At 44.9% G+C, this 17,159-nt stretch overlaps 1 protein-coding gene across 1 annotated transcript in view; it reads left to right on the top strand.

The window, feature by feature from the left end:
• LOC116980002 (anosmin-1-like) overlaps nucleotides 1-17,159 on the top strand; it is a 122,144-nt gene that overhangs the window by 84,044 nt on the left and 20,941 nt on the right. The window contains exon 7 of the mRNA XM_033032057.1: nucleotides 10,223-10,428. Within this exon, the coding sequence (XP_032887948.1) occupies nucleotides 10,223-10,428 (206 nt within the window). The remainder of the gene's footprint in view (nucleotides 1-10,222; nucleotides 10,429-17,159) is intronic.

Here is a 17,159-nt window from a genome sequence, read left to right as displayed (position 1 = left end):
TGATTACTTCAAACCAAGTCAAACAGGGGCAGACTTGGATTCCAGGATGGCAGCCAGTATTAACTACATGTCTGGCCATCAACTCCAACAACAAATATTCACAGAGACACTGGCCAGACATCTGCCACCTGGTAACTGTGATGTATTACAAATCCCCAGTGTCAACCAATGCATTTGGAAGCATATGGGGAAGGAAATCAGGAACCATGATCTCAAAATCCAGAAAGCCTTAAAGGGGCTTACGGCAGGGATCACAGCTTACATCCGCACCCTGGACAAAACAGAGCAAACTAAAGGCCACCAAGACGCACTAGCCCTGTTCTGTAATGTACAATATGAGCTGAATAGCATGCGGAGGGCGGCTATTCAGCCAGCACTGGATCCTAAATATGCAACAATTTGCAAACAAAGAGCCGTTAAAACCCCAACCCTTTTGTTTGGGGAAGCCAAGACACTGGGGCTCATCAAAACCAGCGCAAAGGCTTATTTTGGATCACGGTACCAGCCACATGGAAGACCGAAAAGTGTGGCTTATATCAGTGGCAGTGCCAGAACCCAATATAACCCGCAGCAGCCTTCTTTTAGGGTATGGCCAGGGACGGCCACCCTGGAAGATGCGGAAGCCTAAACCTCCAGTACAACCACGAACACGAATAAAAACAAAACCCCCTTTTTTCAAAAAACAAAGAAAATAATACAACCACCAGTAACCATGGAGGTAGGTGGGTGTGGTTCTTTTGTAAAAAAGGGACCCACGACGGTGGGAGGGAGGTTGCAATACTACAGTGACGAATGGTGTAAAATCACTACAGACTCGTATGTTCTAAGCAGTATTCAGGGTTATCTGATAGAATTTACTCATCCCAATAACCCCCCAGTACAACATACACCAGAAAGGCATTTCGTCCTTACAAAAACCGAACAATCTAAAGCCCACATGGAGCTACAACGATTGTATACAAAAGGTGTGATTGAGCATACTACTCATGAACAATTAAAATTTGTATCAAACATATTTATTAAAAATAAAAAAGATGGGGGTTGCAGGATTATCATTGACCTTTCAACCCTAAACACATTCGTTCAATATGTTCATTTTAAGATGGATACCTTTATCACTGCTAAAGAATTAGTATCAGCTGGTTTCTATATGACAAGCATTGACTTAAAAGATGCATACTATACAGTACCCATCAAAGGGGAACACAGACGGTAGTTAGATAGATAGATAGATAAATACTTTATTAATCCCCTTATTCAGGGGAAATTCTGATGTCCATGCAGCACACTAATAAAAAAAAATACAACACAGTATTCGTAAAGAAATTCAACACCAAAACATCCCCCCACAGTGATTCCCACTGTGGGGGAAGGCACAAAGTCCAGTCCCCATCCCCTTGTCCACCTTGTCCACCCAAAGTCGGGCCCAATTGAGGCCTCCACAGTCGCCGCCACGGCGCCCGATGTTCTCGCCGGGTGATGGTACTCCGGCGTCGGGAGAACCCCCAGCAGCTTGGGGTGCCAGGAACGGCCGCCTTCCCACCGGAGTGTAAATTGTAAAGTTAAGTGTAAAGTGTAAAGTGTAAAGTTAAGTGTAAATTGATACCAGAAACGAATATGGATTATCTAGGATTCACCATTAACACGGTCAATATGTTAGTAACTTTAACAATAAATAAAGCTGCAGCCTTACAGGAGGATTGCAGCGAGCTTCTTAACACCAACAGACCCTCCATTAGACGGGTAGGCCGGATAATTGGGAAGATTGTGGCTACATTCCCGGCCACACATTTTGGGCCATTACATTATCAAAATTTGCAAAGAGCAAAAATTAGAGCACTCAAATTTAACAAAGGTCATTTTGATAGACCTATGGAGCTGCCTACGGAAGCTATAATTGAACTACAGTGGTGGGAACATAGCATTAGGTATTGCTCCAACCCCATCATTATTGACAACTCGTCTATGGTATTACAAAATGGTGTATCCAAAGAAACATTTGGATATCGGCAACATAAAGGTAAGCTAAATTCAGTGGCAGACACCAGGTCACGCAAATTTAATGAAAACACGGAATGGATGTTAAATAAAATGTATTTGCTGAAATTACAGCAAAATATGGTAGACCAGATATTGATATTTTTGCGTCCAGGTTGAATCACCAATTACCAAGGTATGTGTCCTGGGAACCAGACCCTGGGGCAGAAGCTACAGATGCTTTCTCACTGCATTGGGGGAAATGGCGTTTTTTATGCTTTTCCCCCATTCTGCATCATCAATCGGGTACAAAGGAAAATTCAACAATATTCGGCATCTGGGATTCTCATAGTACCAGATTGGCCTACTCAACCGTGGTATTCGGTCATACAGGGGATGGTGTTAGAACCATGTTCCATTATTGGACATAGCCCGAATTTATTAATTCATCCAGTAACTGGAGGGGGGCAGTCACCCATGCCATAAGACTATGGATTTGTTGATTTGTAGAGTCTGAAAGACCCACTACACGGCATGGGGCTGTCAGACAGGACGATGAATCTCATCACATCCGCACAAAGACTGTCAACACGGAAGCAGTACCTCGGACACATCAAGAAATGGGGCATATACTGCTTTGACAACAACCTAGACCAAAGGGCCAAGAATATTCCGGCCGTATTGGAATTCTTAACAAACCTCCATTATGATAAACGATTGGGCTACAGTGCCATCAATAGTGCCAGAAGTGCACTCTCCAATTACCTATCACAAGGAACGGAGCGGCACAGGGTGGGAACGCACCCCCTGGTAACAAAACTTATGAGGGGCATATTCAATGCAAATCCCCCTAAAACCAGGTACTCCAAAATCTGGGATGTGGGTGTCGTTTTAAACATGCTGAGGAGCTGGTAGCCCATAAACAGCATTATCACTGCAGAAACTGACCATGAAGATGGTTATGCTCATGGCGTTAGTTACTGCACAACGAGTCCAGTCATTAAGCAAACTGAGCCTGGACTCCTTGATCATCTCACGAGAGAAACTGGTGTTTGTCATACATGAGTTAATAAAACAAACAGACCAGGTTCATCGGGTCAAGTGATTGAATTTATGGCATATCCATATGACGAACGTCTGTGTATAGCAAGACATATCCAATTATACATGGAATATACTAAGAGCATTCGAGGTCAGGAAATGGCTTTGTTAATTTCTTACAAGAAACCGCACAAAAGGGTCATGACCCAAACTATCTCAAGGTGGCTCAAATGTGTCCTAAAGATAGCAGGAATAAACACTAATGGTTTTAAATCTCATTCCACCAGGGCTGCAGCAAAATCCGCAGCAAAAATTCTGAGGTACCCACGGACCAAATCCTCAGAATAGCAGGATGGTCATCCGAAAGGACTTTCCAAAGGTTTTATAATAAACCAGTTTTTGGAGCCATCATCATTTTTGGAAAGCATTTTACGTTCAATATTATAATTTGCCCGAAGGGTTACAGGGCTATGATTTCAATTAATAAATGTATTTTCTCGTTATATCACACAAGTCTTTGTATAAGTGTGTCTAAAATTGCTAATGATACTCTCTCCCGATACCCAAGGCAGTTGTGAAGCATGGACTCGTTCCACGGCATGAGGTCACAGAGCTTTGAAATCTTCACGTAGTCACTCACGTGACTCCGAAGTAAAATAGTAAGATTAAACGAGAACTTACCAGTTTGAAGTTTGATCTGTGTTTTATGAGGAGGAACGTTGAGGGAATACGTGCCCTCCGCTCCCACCCTCCTATGATCATATCAAAACTGGTATCTCTTTGATAATCTTACTATGTTAGGTCATTATAGTTTCTGTGACCTCACACCGCTGCTTTGAAGAATGGCACGCATGCGTTGGAAGCGGGTTCTTCACGTATTCCCTCAACGTTCCTCCTCATAAAATACAGATCAAACTTCAAACTGGTAAGTTCTCGTTTAATCTTACTATTTTCTTTAACACAGTCAGCGAGTAATGGAGATGGGATGTACTGCCTAAAAGCATGCTAGTAATATGCAAAATGAAATCAAAATGTATAATTGAACATTTTCAGGGTTATAAGAAGAGGAGGGTTAAAGAAACCTTTTTTAACCCTTTCTTTAACAACTACCTAGCACAATCACAACAGGAAAAAAATGCCTCTTTCTATGCTTGAAAGCATTATGATTTAAAGGATTGCCTCAAAATCCCTGGAAGGATGATTTTGAACGATGGCAGCTTTCAATAACATGAACATCAGGGAGACCAAAATAATTGATTTCAACATATTTAATATTGCTTTATTCCCTTCCCAAATCATTTACTCCACCTGAACCGTGTCACACAAAGTATCTGGATTTCTCTTAGGTTTAGGTTTATTATTGCCAAGTGTACCAAGGTACAGTGAAAAGCTTTGTTTTACATGTTATCCAAGCAGAACACATATACTGTACGTAAATACAATTATGTCAAATTCAAGTACAGGTGCACAACCTTTTATCCGAAGATCCAAATAACGAAAACCTCCGAATAGCGGCCATTTTTTCGGTCCTTGAAGAAAGCTCCTTGAAAACGTTCACCGAGGGCGGCCCGCAGAGGTGACAGCGGAACCTCCGGTCGGTCCTCGAAGAAAGGGGAACTAAATCCCCATTCATAAAAGAGAAGGTGAGGGTATATTGCGCGGGAGGGTTAATAATTGACAATATGCTGCTGCCTGCCCGCTGAGTTAAAAAGTTCCCACGGTAGACTCACGATACACAGTGCAGATTGTCGCTCCCTGCAGTTTCACCCCACCTACGCCCCTCTGCTTCCCGGCCATGTGTGTGACCCCTTCCCTCCCCTCTCCAGCTCCCCGCCCATTGCATCGGCGCGGGGGCTTTGCACTGTCTTCACGTCGGCGATTGCAGCAGGACCGTGCCAGTCACCGGAGACGTCAGGACCAATTGGACACCGACCACCAGGCCCACCGCAAGCACGGAGAACCCAGAGACCCACAGCCAACAGCAGCCGAGCCCAGCCCCGCTCCAACTACAGAGGAACCTGGGTTGCGGATGACGGGGCGCAGCTCAGGGGGTCGTAGGGGCCCATCGGGGAGCGGGTTCCTGTTGGTCCTGACGTCTCCGGCCACCTGCCATCCTCCGGGAACTGTACCGCCCTTGCAGGAGTGTGGGGTTGTTTGCAGTTGCAGAGGGAGGGGGCAAGGGCGGTACAGCTCCCAGTCTCAGCTCCAGTCCAGGGGGGTGGCCGGAGACGTCAGGACCAACGGGACACCAATACAATACAATAATAACAATACCTTTTATTTGTCATTTGAACCTCACATGAGGTTCAAACAAAATTTGGTTTCTGCAGCCAAACAAAAAAAGAACCAAGACACACACCAACACAATTCAATTCACATAAACATCCATCACAGTGAGTCTCCTCCTCACTGTGATGGAAGGCAAAGACTTGTCTCTCCCCTGCTCTCCATTCCTCTCCCGAAGTCGAGGTCAAAGCCCCCGGCGGGCGCTAGCAAGTCCGCGGCCACTCAAAGCCACGCCGGGCGATGTAGGGCCCTGCCCCGGGTCTTGATGTTGGAGCACCCGGCGGGCGCTAGCAAGTCCGCGGCAATTTACAGCCGCGCCGGGCGTTGTAAGGCCCCCCTCCAGGTCACTCTCAACCCCGCAATTCGGGCGGGAGAAGTCGCCGCTGCCGGTGCCCCGCAAAGCAGTCTCCCACCGTGGACCCGCGATCTCCCGGTGTCACCATCCACCGGAGTCGGGTCGCAGCAGCTCGCCCCCGCAGCTCTCCACGCTCCGAAGCTGGCCAGCTCCACGGAGGTAGGTCCGTAGGTCCACAGGCTCCACAGCTCCACAGCTCCCACCGCCGCCCACCGACCCCCAGGCCCACTGCAAGCACGGAGATCCCAGAGACCCACAGCCAGCAGCAACTCCAGCCCAGCCCCGCTCCAACTCCAGAGGAACACGTAGGGGCAGAAGCTGATGGTGTGCAAGGTACGTCTTGTTCTTGGGGTGGCGGATGAGGGGGCGCAGCTCGGGCTGTGGGCAAACTGCCACTTGTCGCCGTAGCGGCCCATCGGGGAGCGGATTCCTCTGGAGTTGGAGGGGGAGGGGGGTATTGTGCTGTTTGATCGCCCCCTGCTATCCCAGGGACAGGGAGACACAGCGGCTTTTTAGACTGGTGGGCAATCACTTCCAAAGTTCTGCCCACACAGTCAGTACACCTCTCCTACACTGCATTTCATACAAACATTTATTCTGCAAGAAAAAACGACATTGAAGACTCAAACTCGCGATCGAGTAACTGCCAGGATCAAGGCGCAAACTCGCGACCTTGCGGATATGAGCCGAGCACTCTACCACTGAGCCAGCCATTAAAATCTACACTAAAAAATTTCCATTCCGAAGACCGACAAATTCTGAATTACGAAAAGTGTCTGGTCCCAAGGCTTTCGGATAAAAGGTTGTGCACCTGTACAATAATCAGAGCAAAGGGAAGAGGTAGAGTGCAGAATATAGTTCTCAGCATCAGATCCATAGACAAAATCCAATGTCCGCAACGGGGCAGAGGTGAATTGGACAGTACCTTGGCTTATGGAAGGATCATTCAGAAGCCTGATAACAGAAGGCAGGAAGCTGTTCCTGAGTCTGGAGGTGTGTGCTTTTCCAGCTTCTGTACTTTCTGCCAGGCAGGAATAGGGAGAAGAAGGAATGATCGGCGTGGGACTAATCTTTGATTATGTTGATTGCTTTTCCAAGAGAGCATGGGGTGTAGACAGAGTCGATGGTGGAAGTCTGGTCTGTGTGATGTACTGGACTATATCTACAACTTTCTTCAATTTCTTGCAGTCTTGGGCAGAGCTGGCCCCAAACCAAATTATGAGGCAACCCGACAGTACGCTTTCTGTGGTGCATCAGCGCAAATTTGAAGACATGCCGAATTTCTTCAGTCATCTTAGGAAGTCGAGGCATTGGTGTGCTTCCTAAGACCACAGCCGAGATTCAAATCCTTTCCCTATCCTAGTTCCATATTTAATTTTGGCTGTTTACCCCATCCTCTCAGCCACTGAGACTTTTGTCCACATTTTTGGGAAATCAACATTGCCAAAGCATATTCCTGATCATTATCATATTACTTTTTGTTCGAGCCTGCTTTGTACCAGTTGGTTTTCATTCTATTGTTTCAGGAAATGGTTTGTTGACAGCAAAGAGTTTGGAGGTTGTAAAAGGCAATATAACATATATCGATTTTGGTATTAAAGTTTCATAGTGCTGATTTCTATAGTGTTGAGTTTTTCCCACCAGCTGCTCTATAAATTGGGGGCAAACAAAGCAGGAAGTCCAGGTGTGGAGAGATGCTGAAAGTTGCAAAGCCAGAGCCTGCAGTGAACTTGATCCCAGCTGTTTTACACTTCCCCTTTGATATAAATAAGAAAATGGTAGGTCAGAAGTTCCACTCAGCGGCTTCCCACATATAACCCCAAAAGTCCTCCTGATGAAAGACATCCTTGCTGATAATGGGGTGTAGAAAAAAACAGCTGACAACTGGACATTCTGGTCTGAAAACTCAACCAAGCCTTGATGTTATCAAAGATTTATCACTTTTCTTAATATAAAATAATCCTTTGTTCCAGCAGTGACTTACTCTTTTTCATCACATGAAACATTTGCCCCTAGGTTAAAGGTTATAGAGTTCATCCTGACTTGAGTAAGGATCATAACCTAAACAGGTGCAATAGGATTTTAATAGAACTACTGATTGATATTTCTTCATTAACCATATAAAGATTTCATTGATCATTTTTCAAATAAAGTTAAGATCTCGGTCTGTTTGTTGCTTTCTGAGACGGCATTCTCACAAACCCCAGCACTGGCACCAAAAAAAAGCAGTAAGTATGAGCAAAAGGCCAAGCCTTGAAGCTGGAATTGTGACAATGAGTCTCTGTACTTTTCTAATGCCCTGGTCTGAGTGATAAAGGAGCTGTCAGCCTTTACTCTTCAGCACAATCTGATAAATCAGGTAAAGAAAAATGTAAGGACACAACTCCAATGCACATTTAATTTTGGGATATTGAATTTCATCTACCATTGTGCCACATAGAAGCAATTCAATTATTTATTTATCAGTGCTGAAAGGTGCAGTAAAGAATCTCAGCTCAGGAACCACTTTGGTTGTGGGTGTACCTCTTGAAAATTCACTACAATCTGAGACCCTAGACATTGGCAAACACTGTATACAGCTTACTTCTGATAAAGGGGAATGAAGCTTTATGGTCAAAATCAGGTTGTCTTAAAGGGTCTGGATCACTGGATCAGGAAAGGCATTTGTTGGTCAGTGTCTGAGGTGTTGAGATGGGACATAGTTTGTGGCATGGCTGGGAATGGAGTTGGGAATCATGGCCTGAAGATCTAGAGTGGTCATGGATCTGGAATTGATTGTCATGAATCAAGTGCAAACGGTTGGGAGCTTGATTTGTGCGAGTTGCCTGTTGAAGTCGGTGAGCTAGGGAAAGGTGGGTGGGAATGGAGACTGCAGTTAAATTATTAACAAAGGGATTTATGAATAAATTATACTTTATTGTCGCATGTTACATGTCACAGTGAAATTCTTTGTTTTGCATACCATACCCAAAGTATGCAAAGAGTCGCTGTGTATAGGGCACAGACAAAGTTACAAAGTGTTCAACATAATCCCAATTGTCCCTTTTAGTTCTCAGTGCTCCTCCCTCCCCACACCGGGTTCCTATTTGTACTCGGCCTCCCCCCCCCCCCTTCCTCCCACGGCAGGTCCCTCTTTATTCTCTCTTACCTCTGACAATATCTCAACATCTCTGACTTACGCAAGTCATATTGGGATCTTTTCAGAGACCCCGCTCTGCTGCTGCAGAGAAGCCAGTGCTGGTACAACCTGGTTATTCTGAGAGGCCACAACAACAAGAAAGCCTCAGTACCAGCTTCCCTGGCAACCCTGTACAACATCATTCATGGGGTGCAAACCTGACCTAGAAAAACATGGCATCACAAAATGGCGGTTCACAAACGAAACTGTCCTGTTAAATTTCTAGAGTAGTATGATTCAGCTTGGAAATCATCATAATTGCATTCCACTCTTGGGTGAAAAAAAAACAATTTCCATACACAGTACATTGGGGGGGGAAATAATATAGCACATGCCAAATCCTAGGACACAGAATTGATTCTTGAATCATATATAACATGTCCTCCCAAAATTACTCCTGCGATGAACAGAATCAATGTCTTATGGCATCATGGTGTATCTATAAGAAACTAAAACATGAGGAATAAGACTTCAAACCCGAGGACTGCTGCCTCATGGAATCTACTCATGGATTAAAATGATCAATGGATCATACTCACGAAATTAAAATACTTCCCAAAGGGATTCCAGAGGTTCACCAGGCTTATTTATTCACTGTTCACTTCCAGTGTTTTTCTTTTCATGGTTGAGCCATTGTTTTCCAGCTGTGGTCCTCTAGGGTCACCATCACAGTTATAATGTTGTCCATTTTCTAATATCAGGAGACTAGAAGTGGTAGGAGCTGCTCAAGTGATTAATATTTAATTTTAATTAAAATTGTATGCAGACAATGGATAGTGATGACAATTATTTCTATAATGCAAGTTTATTCGATTTATTTTTGTTTTATCATAATATATTTGAAATATTATTGCTATAGTTATTATTGTGTGTTTACTAATTATATTGTTATTTTTGTGTGGGATTTTGGTTAGTCAGTCTAGCCCCACGTTGGTTTTTGTTCCTACCAGCAATTGTATTGGGGACCTAATTTGTACAGAAGTCCCTGAGAGGACACGTGGAGACTGCATGTTGAGTTACCTGCTGCTGTGATTGCCTGTGATTAAAGAACCCAAATGTAGCCTGATTAACACCCATAACCCGGAGAGACTGGTGTAAGTCAAAGCCAAAACCTAGGGTTACATTTCATTCAGATGGTCTGCGCTCACGGAAGCTTTCACAGTAACATAAACCACTCGGATCCCGAGTTTCTGACAGCAGTCTGCAACATGGATGGTAATCTTTAGCAGTGGGAGAATATCAAACACTGTGAACTAGGAGTCTTTATCAAATGCCATGTGATATTTAACACATGAGTAACCCCAACCCTCCCCCCCAATCCTTTCATTCCATTTCATTAACTTTGTACCAGTTTGTAATTTGCTGTTATTTAACATTCCTTACAGATCCCTCACCACCAGATGCACCGAGTAATTTGAGGAAAGACAACTTCACTGCAAGGCACAATGGCGCTTTCAGTCTAAGAATTCACTGGGATCCACCCCAAGAGAAAGATCTTTACATTCACCATTACAAAATGTACTGGAGTCAATGGGTTTCTAGGAAAACTGTTTTACTCACAAAGAAGGAAAACTGGAAGATAATTGATGGGGTAAGTTTTGAATTTGATCTAAAATGGCTGAGTCTCTTTGTGTTTCAAGCCTTAACCCTAACCTTTATTTTGGAAAACAATTTACTATATTATCTATATATCTACTAGAAATTTACATATATCAATTGCTATATGTATCCTGGAAATGCTAAGTGATGCAATAGCTAGTTTTTAATTATTCAGCAAAGCACACAGTGCGGGAGGAGCTCAGCAGGCCAGGCAGCATCTGTGGAGGGAATGGACGGGCACGTTTCAGGTCGGGAGCCTTTTACATTCGAAAGAAGGTTCCAAACCAATAACGTCACCTGTCTATTTCCTCCACGGAGGCTGCCTGGCCCACTGAGTTCCACCAGCATTTTATGTTTTGTTCAAGATTCCAACATCAACAAATCCCTGTGTCTCTCTGTTAATTATGCAGGTTGAATTATGAACTCTGATGCAGGGAGTATGAGTGAACAATAAATCTGGAAATACCCAGTAGGTCAAGCAGCGTTTTCATAGATGGGGTGAGGTCTTGTTGGTACTTTGGGTTGATGGTCTTCATGCAAAGTCTGTGACCCGAAACATTCTTTATTTCTCTTCCTGCTTCACCTATTGTGTATCATCTGCTTTTATTTTAGATTTTCAGCATCTGCACCATTTTATTTATGCATTACGTATTTTTCGATTTGCGTTTTCTTCCATTCTCGCATTTTCTATGAAAGGATGGAACTCTGTCGCATGTTGACACAGTGGTAGAGTTGCTGCCTTACAGCGCTAGAGACCCGGGTTCGATCCTGACTCTGGGTGCTGTATGTACAGAGTTTGTACGTTCTCACCATGACGTAGGTGGGTTTTCTCCGGGTGCTCTGGTTTCCTCCCGCACTCATATAGGATAGTAATAGTGTACGGGGATCGATGGTCGGTGCAGATTCAGTGGGCCGAAGAGCCTGTTTCCGCACTGTATCTCTAAACTAAACTAAACTATGACATCAGATCTCCTGGCTTCTCCTTCCAATGTGGAAAATAGTAATGAGTAGATGTTTTTGGCAATGAGGTGACATCGCAACCATTCTCCGAATGTCTCTAATTCGTCAGTTTTACACTGAATAAATATAGAACATTCTCATTGTAAGAACATATTTGGGGTTTGCATCATTTGAATGAGTCACAAATTAGGTAAGAAAAACAATTTATTTCTCTTACTATTTTGTATTTAATGATCTCGGTATATCCCATGCGGTCCTTAGGCAGAAGAAACATTTTTAGAAGTGCAATCACTGATATAAATGTAGGAAACATCAAAGCCAATTTGCGCACAAGAAACGTTCACAAACAGTATGATAATAATAACTAAAGGTTAAATTACCATAAATAATTCTCCTCTCCTTCAGAATAGCATTGTGGGATTGTTTATATCCATTGAAGAGGAATTTGGTTTGATGTCCCACTCAAATAAAGTCAACTAATATAATGGGTTGTCATCCTGGATTTTTATCTTCATGTCTCCGGATTAAGATATGAATATACTGCGTTTGGATTCATAGTCAAGAGTATTTTATTGTAATTTATCCCAAACTGAAATAATGAAATTCGTACTTGCAGATTTGTAAACATAGTACTCTGTAAACACCATAATAAACTACAAAAAGATCAGTATATATATTAAAAAAACATTTAGTATATATAAAATAGTACTGCAAAGACAAAAACAATGTAGTTTGTTGGAGTTTAGTTGGAGGTTGTAGTGTGCAATGGTTGTTGGGAACATGCTGCTCCTGAAGCTGGACGTTACTGTTTTCAGGCTCCTGTATCTTCTTCCAGGTGGCAGGAGTGAACTGAGAGTGTGGCCAGGGTGGTGTGGGTCTCTGATGATGCTGTACATCTGTATGATGGTGGGGACGTCAGTACCCGTGATGAACTGGGCACTGTTCACAATAAAAGACTGTGGCTGCTGAGCATTGAGCCACAACTAATTATAAAGCCACTCAGTGAATAGCAGAGCATTCAGGAAAGGAAGGTGGACAGCTGAGGGAGCTCAAATCCAAATTTAAATGACAGTGATATCTGCAAATTACAATCAAACTGCAGATGTTGCCAAATCAAAAAGTTTCTAACTTGAAAAGTTTAATTTTATTTGTAGGGTTCTAACATCGACTGGACAAAGAAAGAACAAGAGTATTTTAAAAAACAAATGAATTTCAGCATATAAATATTAATGGTAAATGAGATATAATTAGCATTTAAATGATAAAATAGTCACTCATTTTCATCCACTAAGATGAGTGGATAAGGAAAGCAGGAAGGGAATTGAGGAAAGAGCCATAATTAGCCCGTTTTAGAGAACCGATGTGGAGTTCTGCACATTCAATCTGAAACATCCTGCAGACTCCCTTCAGAGTTAAATCTGTTTCCAGCAGGCTTATAATAATAATAATAATAATAAATGTTATTTAATGGGCGCCTTTCAGACATCTCAAGGACACCTTACATAGTAATCGGAATAACATATAATCGGAATATAACAAGTAATAAAGACATCACAGAGACACAAATTAAAAACAGAATTCAATCCAAAAACAGAAAATCAAAAACACAGTGTGAAGAGAGAGCAGCAGCAGCCAAAGCGCGCCAGCGTCCACTCTCTCTTCACGGCAGCCATCTTGGACACAGACCTACAGGACTACAATTAGACAAAAAAATCATCCCCCCACAGTGGATAGCACTGTGGAGGAAGGCACAATGTCCAGTCCCCACCCCATGTTCACCCCAAAGTCAGGCCTATTGAGGCCACCGCAATTGCCTCTACGGAGGCCCGATGTCCCTGGCCGTTCTCACCGGGTGGTCTTGCCCCAGCGTCGGGAGAGTCCTTTCGGCGGCTGGACCACCTGGAACGGCCGCTTCCTGGTTGGAGCCCGCGGCTGCCGAAGCCGACAAGGCCGCGCCGGCTTGGAGCTCCCAGGCTCCCGATGAAAACGTCGGCGCCGCCTCTCCGCACTGCCGCCTCTCTGCATGCCGCCTCTCCGCACCGCCGCCTCTCCGCACGCCGCCTCTCCGCTCCGCAGACCCGCAGCCCGGAGATGTTGCTCTCGGCGGTCCAGCGCGGCGACCCAGGCAAGGCGTCGCCCGCTCCACTCCGCTCCGCTCCAGCGCTCCAACGCTGTGCCGCCGCCGAGGCCGAGGTGCTGGGCGGTCCCCGCCAGGAAACGGCGCTCCAAGCCCGCAGGTAGGCCACGAGGACGGGTCGACGAGCAGCCCGGAGAAAAGGCTGCCACACCGACCAGGTAGGGACCTAGAAATAAAGTTTACACCTACCCCCCACATTAAAAAGACCATATCCCCTACAAACAAAAAATAGGACTCACTAAAAACTATTAAAAAAACGAATTTAAAACGGACGGCTGCTGGCTAGCAGCCGTTCACCAAGATGGCTCCTCCTCCTATATAGCAGTCGCCATCTTCTTGATCACAAGATGCTACTTAACATCTCTCTGTAAGCAGAGGCCATGCTTAGTCCAGAAGAGGCCAGGGAAGTTTGAGTGACAAAGGATGAAGGCAACACTGCAGCATACTGTATACCAAGCATTGACAGAACACAACAGAGTACAGCACAGGAACAGGCCCTTTGACCACAGTGTCTGTGCTGACTGTGATGACGATCTAAACTAATCCTATCTGCCTGCACATAATCCATATGCCTCGATTCCCTGCCTCTTCAGGTGTCTGCCTGTGCCTTTTGAATGTTCCTATTCTACAACTTCCCCAGGTAGTGTGCTCCAGGCACCTGCCTCTGTGTGAAAACAAAACTTGCCTCTCAAATCTTGTTTAAACTTTTCCCCTCTCTTCTTAAACGCATGTCCTCTAGTATCTGACATTTTCATCATGGAAAAAGGACTCTAACCAAGTACCCTCTCAATGCAGCTCTTAACCTATCTGTCTATACATAACTAAAACTCTGATCTTGTTATCTTCCAGTTTGGCGCTTTATATTTGCGCAAAAACAGTTTGCGATAGCACTACGATGTTTCACCAGTTCACTCATCGCTCTCCTGTGCTGCGAGTGCGCCAAGTTTCGTTCCGATCGGTTAAATGTCGTAAATGTTAGTGAGGTTTAAAAATCTTAAAAACCGCACGTGCGCAGATCGATCTCTTCGGCCAGTCGGTGCCGCGTGGATTAGTCTCTTCCCCTGTCACTCCCCGGGACGGTCCGCCCCTTCCTGCGCCATCGCGTCTTTACTGGTGCTGATGGTGGCCGGACTTTCGGAGGGACCCGAAGCAGCCCAGCCCCGCCCTGCCCCAAACAGCCCCGCCCCAAGCAGCAGCCCAGCCCCAAGCAGCAGCCCAGCGTTGGAGACCCGACCCAGCCCAGCCCAGCCCAGGAGACCAGGCCCAGTCCGGAGTCGGAGATGTCGCCAAATGGAAAGCGGAGATTCTGATCCAGGCGGAGGAGAACGACCAATGACCAGCACCCGCTGTGAGTCCCCAACACACCGCCAGTTCCAGCCACTACCCCTCTGGTCCCCCTCACTGGCTCTTCCCCCCCCCCCCCCCCCCCCCCCCATCCCCGTGATGTCCCCCTCTCTTCCATGGCTCTTCCGCCGTCATTTGTCCGAGCTCACTCCCCGCCCCTGCCCACATACACCCCCCCCACAACCCGCTCTCCCCCACAACCCGCTCTCCCCCACAACCCCCCTCCCCCACAACCCCCCTCCCCCACAACCCCCCTGCGCCCACAGCCCCCCACCCCCACAAACCCCCCACCACCACAAACCCCCTCCCACCCCCGCAACCCTCCCTTGGGGGAACAGGTTGCGTTGGGGGACCAGGCCTCCCATGTGACTGGGACACAACGGGTCCCTCTTAGTCTAGTCTTTTATACCTCTATGTGGGTTCCCATCAGGCTCTGACACTCCAGAGAAAACAATACAAGTTAGTCCAACCTATTTTTATAATGAATACACTCCAATCCAGCTCCAATCCAGCTGCTTTGCAGTCAATGATCTAATGAACGCTTACTGGTGGTCAACTATTGTAAAGATTAAATTATCAAGTTGCGGCCATTCAATAGACAATAGGTGCAGGAGTAGGCCACTCAGCCCTTCGAGCCAGCACTGCCATTCAATGAGATCATTGCTGATCATCCACAATCAGTACCCTGTTCCTGCCTCCTCCCCATATCCCCTGACTCTGCTATCTTTAAGAGCCCTATCTGGCTCTCTCTTCAGTATCACTGGGACCGTCATTCTGAGGTAGGACACCATCTGGCTGAGCGCAAAGATGCCCAGTTACTCTGATGCGCCCCATGCTGCTGTGTATTCACATTTGGAATGGAGCAGGTGGAGGAAGGCTTGTTGGGGGAGAGGGCTAAAGCCCGTTGAGGTGCAACTTGCAAGGCTTCTTGGTTTTTCTCCACTGCTACTGCTGCAGACAGTTATTCTTCGTTATGGAAAGCCAAAGAAAAAATCCTACTGATCTTCAGAAGCACGGACCATCGCTGGGATATACAAATCTTCTGATCAGCCAACACTGTGAGAGCCAATTGGAGATAAATAATTATCTTTCTTAAGGAAATGCATCAAGGAAACTGGTTTATTACCAGACACAAGTTGTAGAAATCACTCTTCATACTACAATCGCTGAACCTGCCTTGATTAGATAATCTTGAGGAGTTCATATGTCACATTAATCTCAAATGAATTAAACGACTGCAAATATAGCTGTAATAGAATCATAGTTATACATCCTTGTACAGCCATTCATCCTAATACATTTAACGTGACCTTTTTGCTCATCCACACTCATCCTAGTTGCCTGCATTAGGTCTGTATCCATCTATTCCTTTCTTATTCAAGTGCCTGTCTCAATTTTCCTTAAATATAATGATTGATTTTCACCTTCTATGGTGATGAGGCTTTAAGGAAACTTGAGGGAAGTGTGGTTGATAAAGAATAACGAAAGCAGGAACACTTTGAAATGTATTTCATTTAACTTAAACTTATGCCTTCTTATTTATGATAACATTATAATGGGGAGGGGGGGGGGGACTGACTATCCACCCTTTGTGTGTCTCTTATAATCTTATTTACCTCAATCTTGTCAGCCCCTCCACTCATTTGCTCCAGAAAAAAAAGCTCATCTTCTCCAACCTCACCCCATAAGTAAACTCCTCCAAACCAGCAATGTCCTAGTGAATCTCTTCTGCACTCTCCCAGTGCAACCACATCCTTATAGTATGATGGCCAGAATTCTGCAAATTATTTCTGGTTTGATCCAACCAGTGTAGCAACATGACATCCCCCCCAAACTTTTTTCTTCTGTGCCTGACCTAGGAAGGTCATTATATGCCTTCTCCGTCACTTTATCTATTTGTCTTGTCACTTTCAGGGAACAATGAACTTGAACCCCACGGTCTGTCTGTTCATCTAGTTTCCTTAGAGGACTACTATTTACTGTTTATGTTCTATCCCTATTTGACTTACAAAAATGCATCACATGGCACTTGTCAGGATTAAATCTAGTAGTGAAGTATGGCATTGTAAGTGATGAAGGAGACAGCAATAGAAAGTATATTTGCAAGATGTCACTATGGGAACTGATAAAAATGCTTTTTGACATCCCAAAGTCCCTTCAGGCATTTGCTGTAGATGTATTTCTAAAGCACCAACAACATTTTCAAAAAATCTTTCATCTGCACATCTGGCTTAAGGATAGAAGTGAGAATAATTAATAGGATCATAAAACTATCTGTGACA

Source organism: Amblyraja radiata, chromosome 13 (genome assembly GCF_010909765.2).
Source record: "Amblyraja radiata isolate CabotCenter1 chromosome 13, sAmbRad1.1.pri, whole genome shotgun sequence".
In the NCBI taxonomy this organism is placed as follows: domain Eukaryota; kingdom Metazoa; phylum Chordata; class Chondrichthyes; order Rajiformes; family Rajidae; genus Amblyraja; species Amblyraja radiata.
This window is presented reverse-complemented; position numbering and strand designations above follow the sequence as displayed.